Source organism: Nannospalax galili, unplaced genomic scaffold (genome assembly GCF_000622305.1).
Source record: "Nannospalax galili isolate Female #2095 unplaced genomic scaffold, S.galili_v1.0 scaffold211, whole genome shotgun sequence".
NCBI classification, from domain to species: Eukaryota; Metazoa; Chordata; class Mammalia; order Rodentia; family Spalacidae; genus Nannospalax; species Nannospalax galili.
In genome coordinates this window covers 2383283-2399567 of record NW_008329624.1, presented here as the reverse complement: position 1 = coordinate 2399567, position 16285 = coordinate 2383283, and the positions used below count along the sequence as shown (strand labels likewise).

General features: G+C 41.2%; 1 protein-coding gene across 3 annotated transcripts in view; it reads left to right on the top strand.

Moving 5' to 3' along the window:
* Positions 1 to 9237, top strand: part of Tmem242 (transmembrane protein 242) — a 42206-nt gene extending 32969 nt beyond the window's left edge. For all 3 annotated transcript variants that reach the window (XM_029566731.1, XM_008839424.3, XM_029566733.1), the window contains one exon: positions 8844 to 9237. In XM_029566731.1, coding sequence (XP_029422591.1) covers positions 8844 to 8942 — 99 coding nt within the window. In that variant the 3' untranslated portion in view covers positions 8943 to 9237. The remainder of the gene's footprint in view (positions 1 to 8843) is intronic.
* Positions 9238 to 16285: the final 7048 nt, after the last annotated feature.

The window sequence follows — 16285 nt, the reverse complement described above, 5'->3', positions numbered from 1 at the left end:
AGGGGCATCTTCTTGATGATTGAGTCATGTGAGAGGGCCCAACCCACTGTGGGTGGTACCATACCTGGGCAGGTTGTCCTGTGTGGCATAAGAAAGCAGGCTGAGCAGGGCCAGGGGAGCAAGTCTTCCAGGTTCCTGCCCTGAGTTCCTACCTTGGGCTCCCTGATGAACTGCAATGTGGGAGATGTAAGCTGAATAAACCCTTTCCTCCCCAAGTTGGTATTGGTCAGAGTATTTTGTCACAGCAATGAAGAACAAACTAAGACACTTGTCTGTAAATATAAGGATTCACATGTAGTGCATGGTACAAATTTGTCTAGGGATGTGACCGCCTTAGGGTTTTTCCTAAGAGCTATGATCTCTCCAGCCATGTGTATTTTTGGCTATGTTTATAATACCACACATGAGTTTAAGTCTAATTAGATAGCTGATGATTACCCCCAAGATAAAAGTGCCACTACTGCCCCAATATAGTTCTCTGTGCTAATCATTGTGGTTATTAGGCCTTAAAGCTCAGGTTGGACCAAAAATTGATGTTCTTAAGAGCTTGCATAGTGTCCTCCAGAAGTATGAAAGCTAGCCTTCAGGGAGGTGGCTTCCAGGTCAGTTCAACTCCATTGTTCCAAGTATGTCTGAAGTATGTCCTGTCTTCAGCAATAGGGTATTACCTTCACGCTCTGGAAGGCAATCAAGGACTGTGGCAATAGCCTGTGTAATTTGGGAGTCTCTTGGACTACCCTGACCAATTACTCAAAGGGAGATTTCTCCTGTTTGGCACTGTTTCTTGTTATATAGCCTTTAGCTATACACATGGACTCATGTAGAGATATTCTATGTGTAATTTTTCAGTAGGCTTTTGAACTAATTAACATTTCCCTCTACTTTTTCACATGAGCTAAGCCTTATCTCTCTCCTCTCTCTCCCTGTCTCATTCTTCCTTCTGCCCCCCAGTTAAGTACCCCCATTTTCCCCATTTTAGTCTTGGTAATACCTCTCTCCTATGGTTCCCCCCTACACACACACACACACACACACACACACACACACACTTCACTCTGGAAGAAAGACTTCCCTTTCCTTGTATAACCCTCCCTCTTCACCACCTATTTAAATACTCCCATTTTACCCATTTCTCCCTTGGTAACACCTGTCTCCTACTGTTCTCTCTCAGGCTCCTTCTTTCTCTTTACCTCCCTGGTTCCTTTCCATTTTCCTGCTCCTGCAGTTACATCAGGATAATGTACTCACAGGATATATATATATAATGATTTGGTGTTGGGATCCACAAATGGGGGAGAACATACATCATTTGTTTTTCTGAGTCTTTGTTCACTTAGTATAAGAGTTTCTAGTTCCATCTATTTACCTGCAAATTTCATGATTTCATCTTTCTTTACTGCTGAGTAGAACTCCATTGTGTAAATGTAGTACATTTTCATTATTCACTCATCAGTTGAAGGACATTTAGATCCTTCTTAGCTATTGTGAAAAAAGCAGCAAAAAACATGGATGTACATGTATCTTTGCAGTAGGATGTGTCCTTGGGGTATATGCCAGTGAATGGTATAACCAGATCATATGAGATGTTCATTTTTTAGTTTTTAAAGACTTCTGCACAGTGCTTTCCATGGGGGTTGCAGGAGTTTGCAATCCCACCAGCATTTGGTATCGTTTGTTCTCTTGATCTTAACTGGAGTAGGATGAACTCTTAAGGTGGATTTAATTTGTGTTTCCAAAATTACGATGTTGAACACTTTTTAAGGTGTTTCTTAGCTATCTTTATTTCTTTTGAGAACTCTCTGTTCAAATCCATAACCCATCTTTTAATTGGGTCATTTGTTTTCTTGATTCTGGTTTTTTTGAGTTCTTTACATAGTCTGGATGTTAATCCTCTGTCAGATGTGGCACTGGTGAAGATTTTCTCCCACTTTGTTGGTTTTCTCTTCACTTCCTTGGTTGTTTCTTTTGCTGTACAGAAGCTTTTTAGTGTAATGAGGTCCGACTTGTTGATTGTTGAACTTGATTCCTGAACAACTGACATCTGATGTAGAAAGTCCTTTTCCTACACCTATATCTTGTAGGGTACTTCCTATTTTATCTTCTAACAGTTTACGAGTTTCAGGTTTCACCTTGAGGCCTTTAATCCATTTGAAGATGACTTTTGTGCAAGGTGAAAGATAAAGGTCCAGTTTCATTCTTCTACAGGTGGAGATCCAGTTTTGCCAGCACCATTTGTTGAAGATACTGTCTTTCCTCCAGTGTGTGTTCTTGGCACCTTTATCAAATATTGGGCGGTTGAAATTTTGTGCACTCGTGTTTGGGTCTTCAATTATGTTTCATTGATCTATGCGTCAGTTTTCGTGCCGGTACCATGCTGTTTTTATGACTATAGCTCTGTAATATAGTTTAAGATCTGGTATGGTAACACCCCCACCCCACCCCCAGCATTGCTCTTTGTTTTAAGGATTACTTTGGCTATTCAGGGTCTTTTGTGATTCCATATGAATTTTAGGATTTTTTTTTTCTTAATTCTGTGAAGAATGTCTTGGGGATTTTGATTGGGATTGCATTGAATCTACAGATTGCTTTTCACCATATTCTCCCAATCCATGAGCATGGAAGGTCCTTCCATCTCCTGGTGTCTTCCTCAAACTCTTCAAAGATTTAAAATTTTCACTGTAATCCCAGCACTTGGGAGGCAGGTAGCACTTGGGAGGCAGAGGCAGGCGGATCTCTGTGAGTTCAAGGGGTCTACGGTCTACATAGTGAGTTCCAGGACAGCTGGAGCTACAGGAAGACCCTGTCTCAAAAAGACCCCCCCCAAAAAAAAATTCACTGTAGAAATCTTTAATGTCTTTGGTCAAGTTTATTCCTATGTTTTTTTTTTGTTTTCTTTTTTGAGCTATTGTGAATAGGAGTGTTTCCATGTACTCATTCTCCAATTGCTTGTTACTGGTATATAGAAAGGCTACTGATTTTTGTAGACTGATTTTGTAACCTGCCACTTTGCTGAAATGTTAATCATTGCTAGGTGCTTTCAGGTGGAATTTTTGGGCTCTCAAGTATATCTTATCATATGCAAATAGGGATTATGTAAACTCTTCTCCAGTTAGTACTCCTTTAATTTCCTTCTCTTATTGCTCTAGCAAGAGCTTCAAGCATTCTATTAAAAAAGAGTGGACATAGTTGACAGCCTTGTCTGGTTCCTGATTTTAATGGAATTCCAGTTTTTCTCCATTTAGAATGATGTTAGTCATGGGTTTATTGTATATAGCTTTAATTATGTTGAGGTATGTTCCCTCCAGTCCAGTTCTCTCAAGGACTTTTAACATAAATGCGTGTTGACTTTTGTCAAAGGCCTTTTTTTGCATCTCTTGAGATGATCATTTTTTATCTTTGGATCCATTTATATGATTTATGTATATTGAACCATCCCTGCATCTCTGGAATAAACCCAACTTGATCATGGTGACCTTTTTGATGTGTGTCTGTATGTGGTTTGCAAGTATTTTGTTGAAAATTTGGGGGAATTTTTGTTGAGAATGTTTGAGAATGTTGAGTTCTGGTTTAGAGTGATGCTGGCTTCATAGAAGGCATTTGAGAATTCTTCCTCTGTTTCTATCTTTTTGGAATATTTTAAGCAGTATTAGTTTTAGATCTTCTTTAACTGTCTGGTAGAATTCTGCTGTGAATCCATCAGGGCCTGGACTTTTTTTAGTTGGGAGGTTTTTTATTACTCTTTCAATTTCCTTATTTGCTATGGGACTGTTTAAGCTGTTTGATCTCTTCTCGGTTTAACTTTGGTGGTTCCCATGAATTTAAATATTTAGCCATTTATTTTAGGATTTCAAACTTAATAGAATATAGGTTTTTCACTTATTCTCATAATGTTCCAGATTTTGTGTGTGTGTGTGTGTGTGTGTGTGTGTGTGTCTGTTGTGATGTTTCCCTTTTCATCCCTGATTTTATTGATTTGGATTTATTCTTTCTTTTCTTTTGGTTAATTGGGCTAAGGGTCTGTCTATCTTGTTTATCTTTTCAAAGAACCAGCTCTTAGATTCAGTGATTTGTTGTTGTTGTGTTGTTTGTTTTCTTTGTGTCTATTTCATTAATTTCTGCTCTGATTTTTTTTTCTTCTTCTTCTTCTTGTCTTCTCAGTTTGGGTTTAATTTGTTCTTGCCTTTCCAGAGTCTTGAGTTGCAATGTCAAGTCACTTATTTCTGCTCTTTCTGATTTTTTTAATATAGGCACTTAGAGCTATAAACTTCCCTCTTAGGACGGCTTTTAAATTGTCCCAGAGGTTTTGTTGTGTTGTATTACCTTTTTCACTGAGTTCCAGGAATACTTTTATTTCTTAATTTCTTCTTTGACCCATTCATCATTCAGGAATATGTTGTTTAATCTCCATGAGTTCATGTAGTTACTAGAGCTTCTCTTTTGTGTTGATTTTAAGTTGTATTGCATTGTGGTCTGATAGAATGCATGGAATTATTTCAGTTTTTTTCTTGTTTGTTGAGGTTTGTTTTTGTGTCCTAGTATGTGGTCAATTTTAGAGAAACTTTCATGGGCTGCTGAATAGAAAGGTTGTTCTTTGGTGCTTGGGTGGAATATTTAGTAGAGGTCTGTTAGGTCCATTTAGTTGTGGAGTCATTTAATTCAGATGTCTTTCTATTCTTTGTTCAGTTGACCTGTCTATTGGAGATAGTGGGGTATTGAAATCCCCTACTATTACTGAGTTGGGGTTAATCTGTGTCTTAAAGTCTTATAATACTGTTTTTATAAAATTGGGTGCACCAGAGTTTGGTGCATATATGTTCGTGATTGTAATTATCTTCTTGGTCAATTGTTCTTTTGATCAGAATGATCCTTATCTTTTCTGATTAGTTTTAGTTTGAGGTCTATTTTATCAGATACTAGAATTTCAACCTCTGCTTGTTTTTTAGTGTCATTTGCTTGGAATATATTTTTCCATCCTTTCACCTTAAGGTAGTGCCTGTCCTTGAAGGTGAGATGGGTTTCTTGTAGACAACAAAAAGATGGATTTTGTTTCTTAATCCATTCAACTAGCTTGCATCTTTTGGTTGAGGACAAGTTGAGGCCATTGATATTAAAAGTTATTATTGAAAGATGTGTATTGGTTGCCATTTCATTTCTGTTTGCATTCTTGGTCTAATTTTGTGCTTCCACAATTATACCTTCATCCGGTTTCTTTCTGTTGCCCCTTGAACATAGTCGTTCCATTCCTCAGTCCTTTGTATTGCTTTAAATACTCTGAAGGGCTGGTTTGGTGGACATGAATTCTTTCAGCCTATTCATGTCATGGAAGATTTTTATTTCCCCTTCCTTCAACTATAATAGTGCTGGTTAAAGCATTCTGGGTTGGCATCTGTGGTCATTTAGAACTGGGAACACTTTGGTCCAGGCTCTTCTGGCTTTCAAGGTTTGCATTGAAAAGTCAGCTATAATTCTGATGGGTTTTCCTTTCTCTGTGACTTGTTGTTTTTCTCTTGTAGCTTTCAGTATTCTTTGTTCTGTACATTTACTGCTTTTACTATGATGTGCCATGGGGAGTTTCTTTTCTGGTCCTGCCTATCTGGTGTTCTATGTACTTGTATGGGTATGTCTTCCTTACTTTGGGGAAATTTTCTTCTGTAATCCTGTTGAAGATCTGCTCAATATCATTTACTTGAGATTCTTCTTCCTCTATGCCTATGATGCATAAAATTGGTCTTTTAATGATGTCCCACATTTCCTGTATATTACATTCATGTTTTTTTCTAATTTTTTATAAGTCCAATTCTTTAACTTTGTCATCCAGTCTTGATACTCTGTTTTCCATTTCATTCATGCTATTGCTGAGGCTTTCTCCTGTTGCTTCTAATTGGCTTATTGGGTTTTTCACTTCTTCATTTCAGCCTGAGTTTTCTTTAATATTTCTGTCTCTTTTGTGAATTCAGCTCAAAGTTTATCCCTATTTTCTTTTAGTTCTTTGAGCTGTTTGTGTGTTCTTTTAAATTCTGTGTCCTGGGTTATCTCTAGGGGGTCCTCATTGTAGAACTCTTCCATAGGACTGGTGGTATTTGGTGTGAACATATTATTTTAGTTTTTCATATTATTTTTTCATGGTGGTTTTGGCATGTGGATTTCTTTTGTTGCTTGTGAGTCTGGTATGAAACTCAAACCTTCCTTTGTTGAGTTGAAGTCTGATTCTGTTTGTATGATTGATGTACCTTGGTTGTTCTCTGATTGTGTATGAAAAGCTGGTTGGCCTAGGCTTCAGGTTCTCTCTTTTAATATTGGAGGGACCAGATGACTCCAGTCAGAAACCTGGCGATTTTAATGAAGGCTTAAAGGACTGTGTATTTCTCAGAAAACATACTATGCTATGTGTTCACTTTTAATTTCTAAATCAGTTGCCTTGACTACAGATTTTAGACTTTATGGATGTGATACAGAACGCTCAGGAGAAAATGAAAATGCTTCCCTGCCCTTTAGTTAAATGGTAATATTAATCATTTTCAAAATGGGAAGCTGAGATTTAAAATTTCCATATTATCCTTCCTAGTACCACTGAATAGTTAAATAATACTGTGTGCTCAGACACTTCATCTTTTTATCCTTGTGGTATCAGCAGGCTATCAGTACCTACTCTCTAAACCAAGCCAGTACTGATTAGTCCATATTACCAAATAAACACAATAGACAAATAGACAGCAATCCTCCCATTAAAACATTGACCCTTTTGTGCTGATCAGATCTCCTGTACTTATCTCATTGAGAATATTTAGAAATGTTCTGATTTCCCCAGGAAGCATTGTCATAAAAAAGGAACTAATGATGGGCTGAGCACCTTGAAAGTGGGACATGTTCAGTTGTTGAGAGGTTCTAATGGGCTCTGAGAGCTCAGTGGAAGAGTTCTGTTTCTTCTTATCTAGCCCTTGAGCTTTTATTGAACCATATTTCAGGCAAATGGATGCACTAGTGGAGGACAGCAGAGTATGTCTGTGGTTCTCTTCACCTCCTGGTTTAGCCAGTACAGACCAAGAGCTAAAATAAAAAAAAAGTCTTGAGCTGGGGAGATACCTCAGTAAAGTGCTTGCCATGTAAGCATGAGGACTGAGTTCAATCCCCACAACCCCCAGCACTGGAACGGCAGAGACAGACATCCCAGGAGCTCTCTGGTCAGCTCCCTATATAAATCAGCAAGCCCCAGGTCCCAGTGAGAGACCCTGCCTCAAAAAACAACGTGGCTAGCTCTCATGGAACAGTACCTGAGGTTCACATGCTATGCACACACTTGCACATGTGCACGTACACATACAAAACCATGTTCTTTAAATCTGTGCCTTGACAAAGGTTTCGCTTTGACTTGTGCAGAATCCACTGACGATATAGGCAGCCCTCTTGGGAAGCTCCCCTCATGTGCTGGCTCAGTCCTTCAGTCTATTTTGACCTTGAGGCACCACTGTGACCACACAAGTTCCAAGAATTGCAATGAGAAATGGAAGGAGGCCTAAAGAGTTGGACTCTTGTAGTTAGATGCTCAGTCTAGGTGTGACACATTTCCTTATTCACGCTCACTAGTCGCATGGCTTCCTAACTTCAAGGAGTGGAGAAGTATAATCCCCAAGTCCAGAAGTAGAGGACATTGGTTATTGGTTAACATTTGTGATCTGAAATAAATGAGGAGAGTTGTGTATCACATGCTTTACAAGTCATTTTCAGTGAAAGCTGGCACATGAGCAAAAGTTTTCAAGGCACTTTGTCTTTCTAATTCAAAGAACCAGAGTGGCTGCAGGGAGAGTCCTGGATAGCAGTCAGGCAGTTGTACTTTGGAGGGACATGACCTGCTGGGAGGACAGTCTAGTCCCAGAATGCTTTGTATTCACCAAACTTTGGGGACAGAGGGCAGAAGGAGCATTCTGTGGCAATGGCTGTGACTTATTCTCATGGAACGTGGTATATTTATGTCCAGATTTGCTTAACTATGATCCTTATATCTTTTTTCAAGGGCATCATTAAGCTGGGGAATAATCCATTGACTTGTGTATGACTTTCCCTAATACATATTAGAGATAAACACTATCCATATAACATAAATAATACAAGCTTGAGAAGCCAGTGGAGCCCCATTGTCTGAAGTAACTGAAGACCCTGTTTATTACATAAATGCGTGCTCTGGGTCCATTTCCACAGCCTATCACTGAAAAGAACGGGGCTCAGCAGTGTTCTCTGGCTGGCTTCTTTCAGGTGTGATTCCTTCTAATGGTTCAGTTACTTATGCCCCTGGGAACAAGTAAATTACACAATATTTGAGAATAAAGCAGACAGAAGAAAATTAGGCCAAGAGGTGGTGGGATGGAGCAGCCACCCTCCGGCCTGGCCACGGCTGTGCCTCCCAACCTCTTCCTGTCTGATGGCTGACCATATTCCAAATCACTGAGATGGGACCATGGGAAGCAGCTCTGCTCGTGCTTATGCTTGACAATCCAACACCCCATTTATTGTGAAAGCTGTTCAGCTGGAAAGGCAAAGAGCTCTGCATACTCAAACCCTGACCTGAGTGGTGTCTGGTTTCCAAAACAAGCCTATGCAGAGTTCCTTGTGGAGGGTGTGCTTGGTGTTTTTGACACAGCACTCTTTTTGTGAGTCCTGGAGATATTCACCACCATCACCAATGCAAATAGTGGTTACAGTGATTTGACAACTGTAGAGAACCCTCCCCACCCCAGTCCTAGTCTGTGCCTGGGGAATGTTCTCTGTGCAGCAAAGATGCTGCCTCTAATGGCCCCTGCTGTTTCTCCCTTCTTTTGACATTTGATGCCTTTTCTTTTTCCTTCTAGATGAAAGACTTTCGAAGTAAAATGCAATCTATATTTCCAACAATTCCCAAGAACTCTGAATCAGCTGTGGAGTGGGAGGAGGCATTAAAATCGAAATGAGATGGGCTTGGATGAGTGCCAGAATGCTGCAGGAAGGGTGGTGTGGAGACACCACATCAGAGAGAGGACTGAGGCGGCTCCTCCAAGAGATGCATGCAGACAGTTGATGAACACGGACCGCATCCGAAGCCATCTTTCTGTGTGTCTCTGTCTAGGGTGCAGGGAGGGGATGTTTCCCCAAAGTTAAGACAACTATGTAAAAACAGTAATTATTGGGCTAAGTTCCCCTTCTGGAAGGATCCCAAAGGAAGTACTTCTGTTTGTAACAATAAACTGTATTTCATACTTAAAAAAATTTGATAATGAAAGTATGATGGAAAATCTTTATAAGGGCTGGAGAGACGGCAGAGCAGCCACTGAGTGTGCTGCTCGTGCAGAGGACCTGAGGTCCATTACCAGCACCCACACTGGGCAGCTCACAATTGCCTGTAACTCCAGCTCCAGAGGATCCAACACCCTCACATACACAATTAAAAATTTAAATACACACAATTAAAAATTTAAAATAAATCTTAAGAAAATATAAGCAAATTCCTAACAGCAATAGTATGAACCTCAGTGTATCTCATTAAATGAGTTTTAAGAGCTTTTCTTATCTGCATATGACTAAGAATTTGGAAGATGTGATTCTGTGGGCCAGTCTCCAGAGTGGCAGATTTGTGGGTATTTCCAGTACAGGAAGTGGATGTGGTTTATCTGATTCAAAGCTAGTATGCATGTGCGTCCCTTTAAGGACTTGTAAATTCTTGCACATGGACACAAAGCCAGTACAAATTATAACCCAGAGATAATTGTGCTGAAATAGTAACAATGGTGGTATCAGGACTGAAAAGTGTACTTTTTTGAGAAATTGGTTCTGGTCCCTGAACACTGATAGTTTAGTTTTATTTCAGTGACCAAAGTAAAAACAGTGTAATTGTCGCCTATTTTAAACATTTTTAATCAAGACATCACCCAAGCCCTGGGTCTCAGTGTTAAGTATTTGGTGCCACTCTGTAATGAAGCTAATTCTTACATACAAACCCAACCTCTCATGTCCATGATCTCTTACAGGAAGCTGATGTACAATAGTGTCTGCATATAATTATTTCCACTTAAAATTGAACTTTTTAAAGAAGGGAACTACGTTGGCATGTCGGTTTGTCTAGAGAAGTACCCTCAGGTTGGACATGAACTGTGCAGTTTCCTTAGAATTATTTGGGCCTAATTAGTCAGCAATCGGTTTAATAAAGTATATTCAGTCTCCATGTTATTGTGAAACCTTTTAGTTCTAAGGAAAATCTTTAACTGAAATGTCAAGTGCATAATGTAACATTTTTCCCTAGACCATATTGCCCTGTTCAGATTGCTGTATTGTTAATTAAACAGGTGTAATCCGTGTCTGGGATTCACATGTAACCTGAAAAATCCGAACCCAGAAAGAAAGGATTGTGACATATCAGCGTATGTGGAGTAGTGAAAACACTCCTTGCCCACCTTTCATTCCCATCAGTTCTGTGAGGAGAAAAGGCTCCTGGCCTTTGACTGCACTGAAGGAGCCACAGTGGGTGTGCACACACCGCCATCAGGTCCTCCAGCTTTTCTCTCTGATGAAGGCTGCTTACTGATTTTTGAGAGACCCCCACTGGGTAGGAGAAAATGAGAATTCCTGTGTTTGCTGAAGTGATAAAAAGAGAAACCCTTAACTATGACTGTCTTTAATAGAGTCCTGCCTCGTAAGCTCCTTGAGGGTAGGGCTGCTGCCTGACTCTGGCAGCACATGCTGCAGGCCGAGCTGATGGCAGCCAGGCCCTAGGAAGGAGCCAGGGACCCCCTGGGTGTGCCCTGTTCCCCCAGGCCTGGAGGAATGCATGGCATACCTACTGCTAACAAAACCCTGTCCATACACCTTACATCTGTTGTCTTTGATGGGTAGGTAGCAAGGGGACCCTCACAGAAATGACTGAGTTACCTGGTTGACAGCAAAAGGAAGCAGGCATAATTCGAATTGCATTTTAAAAGCAAAGATGAAGTAACAGGTAAGAATTAACAACAAAAGCAAGCATTGTCTCTAAAGTGTTTTTCTGCAGTCAGAACGCAGATATCAGAAGATTTAGTTTTGGTTTTTTTTTTGGTTTTTTTTTTTTGGTCTTTTTGAGACAGGGTCTCTCTGTAGCCCTAGCTGTTCTGGAATTCACTATGTAGATCAGGCTGCCTTGCACTCACAGAGATCCATCCACCTGCCTCTGCCTCCTGAGTGCTGCGATTGTTTCATTTTTTAAATATTTTATTTATTATTTTTATTTTGTGTGAATGATGCTGGAATTCACTATGTAGATCAGGCTGCCTTGCACTCACAGAGATCCATCCGCCTGCCTCTGCCTCCCGAGTGCTGCGATTGTTTCATTTTTTAATATTTTATTTATTATTTTTATTTTGTGTGAATGATTGTATTGCCTGCATGTAGGTAAGTGCACCTGTGTCGTGCAATGCCCACGGAGGTCAGAAGAGGCTGTCAGATCCTCTGAGACTGGAATTATGGACAATTGTTAGCTGCCCTGTGGGTGCTGGCATTCGAACCCGGGTCTTCTGCAAGAACAACCAGTGTTCTTAACCACTGAGCCATCTCTCCAGTCCCACCAGAGGCATATTGTTAAATTGGTTCATGAAAAGGAAGAATGACTAACAGATAATGTTACTCTTTATGTGAAGCACCATCTGCATTGCTGAGGTCTGAATGTCCTGGATATGGAAGAGAAGTTACAAAATTTCAAGTTTGCTTGCTTTGCTGTCTTTGTCTTGGGTAGAGTATAACAAACATAATCACATTGATCTCCCAGAGCATGAAGAGTTTTAATCACCCTATTAACCAGGATGACATTTTTCACAGACTTAAAAAGGAATAGAACAGACATTATCTCCCCATAAGCAATCCATTTCATAGAGACTGAGCCCTGGGAATGCTTTACAGGAGGGATCACAACCATTTCCATCTACGCCAACATTAAGGAGGCTTTCCATTAGATGTGGCTTCCATTGTGTGAGTGTTAAGCTTTATTCTTAGGATTTCAGACCCAAAAAAGCTGTCGGAGGAAGCCACACAGAGAAAAATGGTGGGCAGAGCGAAGCAATCCTCACACCTTAAGATTCTTTTTTTTCTTTTTAACTTTTATGTGTATGAATGTTTTCCCTGAATGAACATAAGCGCACCACGTGTGGGCAGCACCCACAGAGGCCAGAAGAGGGTGTCAGATCCCCTGGACCTGGAGTTAGGGGCAGTTGTGCTCTGTCTTGTGGGTGCTGGGATCTAAACCCAGGTCCTCTGCAAGGGCAGCCAATGCTCTTAACTGCTGAGCCATCTCTCCAGCCTGAGATCTCAGGATTCTTACAAAAGAGATCTGATAAGTTACTTCTGCTCTGTTACAATACAGTCACGTGCACCCCAGAATCAAGAAAATATGATTTCCAAACAACCTGGGAAGGGAAAATGGGAGGCGAGGTCTGCCTTACAAAGTGCTGAGGAGATCGTGGCAAGAAGAAAATGAATTCCAGCTGTAGGAAGAGGAACAGCTAAGTCCAGTAGAGCCAAGGTGGGGACAGCCCTCCATCCACATTTCCATTCCAACTCTGAGACACAGGCTGACCAGAAGAACGCCACGCCTGCTCAGTCAAAAGGCAGAGAGGTCCCACTCATGTCAAGCCTGCCTGACAAATGTTTAGTTTCATGTGCAGTGTGGGACTGAACTTGCAAATAAATCATTGTAACCTAAGGGCAAAACAAGAAATTAAGGGAGGGGGGAGCCCATGGGGACAAAAGTAATTAAAATCTACTGAATGTAGCTATTTCACTGGGAGCAAACTTTAATCTCTCCTAGGTTTGATTTGGAAGAATGTTTATTTTCTCCTCATTTTCCTGTATTTCTTGGAAACTGAAGCACAAGTAAAAAGAAAACTCTTCAAATACTTGGATTTTCCTGAATGTAAAGTGCGTATTTTTATAGTAGCTTAACTATAAAGGGCGTTTCTCCATTCAGACTAAAGTTGTTGAATGATGTAGCAAGTATTGGTATCAGTAGGACTGTCAAAGACTGACTCTTTGAACACATAGAGGAAAGCAAGTGTCCCTCACCAGGACCTACAGGAATTGGTAGCATTGACATCCGTGGCAATTTCTGTCTGATGGCAGATAACTCAGGTTGGGAGAAAATTAGAATCAATTAACAAAGAAGTTTGAGTATTAGCAAAGTGATTTAGGACCTTAACATATTTTCTTACATAAGCTGAATCAGGTCCTTTGCCTCATTACCATTTGCTGACCCATGATCACTTTCTTAAAAGAACAATGGTTAAAAAAAAAAAAATCAGGCAAGTAAGGGCTGGTGAGATGGCTCAGTGGGTAAAGGTGCTTGCCACCAAGCCTCATGATCTGAGTTTGATCCCTGGAACTTACATGGTGAAAGGAGAGAACTGATTTTGAAAAGTTGTCCTCTGACCTCTGCATGTACCCAAACAAACATACAGAGAGAGAGAGAGAGAGAGAGAGAATGAGCTGGAGAGATGGCTCAGTGGTTAAGAGCACTGGCTGCTCTTGCAGAGGACCTGGGTTCAGATCCCTGCACCCACATGGCAGCCAACAACTGTTCTAACTCCAGTTCTAGGGGATCCAATACCGTCTTCTGACCTCTGCAGGCATTGTACGACACAGGTGCACTTACATACATACACTCATACACATAAAAAAGAAAGAAGGAAAGAAATGTAAATTTAAAATAGTCAAGTGCATATCTAGATGTACTCACAGACGTAAGGGTAAAGGCCATTCTTGATGGATTCTTCTGAGGAGCCAAATCCAGCAGGCTGAGGACACAGCACATTTATAACACCTGTTACCTGCTCCTGAAAATGCTGCAAAAGTCTCTTCATGCGCCAGTGGCAGCTCAGGCAGAGGGTGGTTTTCTAGGTTTGCAGCCTGCCAGCTGACCCTCATAGAACACACCTAGGATGGTGTCTGAACCTCAGACCTCTGGGCCTCAGTTACCAGCTCCAAGGACAAGCAGTTTACAAAAGAAAGCTTGCATTTTGGTCGGTCCTTACGGAGTTGTGCCCAACTTTGTAGCTTCGCCTTTGCTCTGCCAAGTGGGGTGGTGACAACACATTTATTTTCTTGTTACTGGAACCCTTGGTTTCTAGTCAGCAAAACCCACACAACAGACCACCTCATCTGGAAAACATGGGTGTGTCACTATGCCCCTTTGGTCCTCAGTGGCCACAGTTCAGAGATTCTCCCACAGTTGAGACAGAGGTTACAGAGCTGAGAAAATTCTAGAGTAGGAAATTTCACAAAGGCTAAAATGGATACAGCTGTTTGGAGAAAACCTTTGCTCTCATTGAGCTTGTGGGTATCTTTGCTTCCCTTTTCAGAGACTTTTCTTAACTACCAACCATTGCAGTAAAACGTTTGTAGAATTGGCACTTTATTGAGTGTCCCAATTCCCGGGTCTATACAGCATGTTGGGAGGGTATGAGTAGTTGAGTCATCCTGTGCCTGATCCAGGCTTGTCCAGAATTAGAGGTAGAGCCTGTCAGCCTGCCAGGGCATGGCTCTGCCCAACAAGTGAACTGGCATTCTACTTTCCCTGTGTTTCCCAAATGTCTCCCACATACCAAGATGCTTCCATAGGAGTCTGAATTTAATGTTTATGCTTGGCGATTGTCATGCCAATCTTTTTGTTGTTGTTTTTGTTTTGTGTGTTTGTTTGTTTGGTTTGGTTTTTTTGAGACAAGGTCTCCCTGTAGTTCAAGCTAGCCTGGAACTTACTATGTAGACCAGATGGACCTTGATCTCACAGAGATCCCCCTGCTTCTGTCTCCCAAGTGCTGGGACTAAAGGCATGCGCTACCATGTCCAATTGTAATGGCTAATCTTGGTTGCCAGCTTGAGAAACAAATAGATGAGTAATGTATGTATATGTGAGGTTTTGCCAGAGACCATTGGATGGGAGGGCTCTTGATGGATTCATAATAGGATTGCTTTATTGGGAGGTGGTGAAGGATAGGAGGTGGGGCCTAGTTGGAGGAAATGGATCACTCGGGGGCTGTCCTTAGGGGCATATAATCACTGGTACTTCCTGTCTTCCTGCTTCCTGACTGCTGTGATAGCTTCTCTGCTGTGCCACGTCCTCCCCAGACAGACTGAACCCTCTGAATCCATGAACCAAAATAAATCCCTCCTCCTGTAAGTTGTTTCTGTCAGGTTGTTGGTTACAGTCACAATAAAACTAACACAGGGAGAGCATCTATATTCTGCGTAGGAGTAGGGCAGCCGAACTTCTCATATTCCAGATATTACCACAGGAGTGGAGAGTAAGAGCTGCGTTGAAAAGTTTGGGATTACAAAGCAACCTGTATACCTAAGGCTCAGGGAACATAGTGGAACAGGAGGCTGAAAAAATGTTAATGCATCTCTCAACTCTCACCAGTCAATCTTCCTCATGCAGCCGATGGTGATTCATTCAGAAAGTCACAACTAGCCAAAGTGCAGAGAGTAAGAGGCTGCAGAGTGCTTGTCCCTGGGTAGGACACTTGTATCAAATCTCTGCCACCCAGGGCTCAGGGACCATTGCAGAAGAGAGGGCAGAAAGATTTTAAGAGCCAGAGGTGGTAGATGACCACAAGGAAATAGTTTCCCAGACAGCTGAGAAGTTACTCATGAACTTACAGCAATGGTGACAGCAGGCACAAGACCCATGCAAGCTCAAAGCAGGAAAAACAGCAAACAAACAAATCACAGAAGGGGAGAAGTGGGTAAGAAGCCCCAACCTCAGCTGAGAAACTGTTGGCAACTGATAACTTCTAGGAGATGGACAGTTTCTTCCTCTCTCTCTTTCTTTCTTTCTTCCTTCCTTCCTTCCTTCCTTCCTTCCTCTCTCTCTTTCTTCCTTCCTTCCTTCCTTCCTTCCTTTCTTTCTTCCTTTCTCTCTTTCTTTTTTCCTCTCTCTCTTCCTTCCTTCCTTCCTTCCTTCCTTCCTCTCTTCCTTCCTTCCTTCCTTCCTTCCTTTCTTTCTTTCTTTCTTTCTTCCTTTCTCTCTTTGTTTTTTCCTCTCTCTCTTCCTTCCTTCCTTCCTTCCTTCCTTCCTTTCTTTCTTCCTTTCTCTCTTTCTTTCTTCCTTTCTTCCTTCCTTCCTTCCTTCCTTCCTTCCTCTCTTCCTTCCTTCCTTCCTTTTTCTCTCTCTCTCTTTCTTCCTTCCTTCCTTCCTTCCTTCCTTCCTTCCTCTCTCTCTTTCTTCCTTCCTTCCTTTTTCTCTCTCTCTCTCTTTCTTTCTTAGGCTAGTTAGCTTTTCTATTTTATTGTTTTTTGGTGTTGT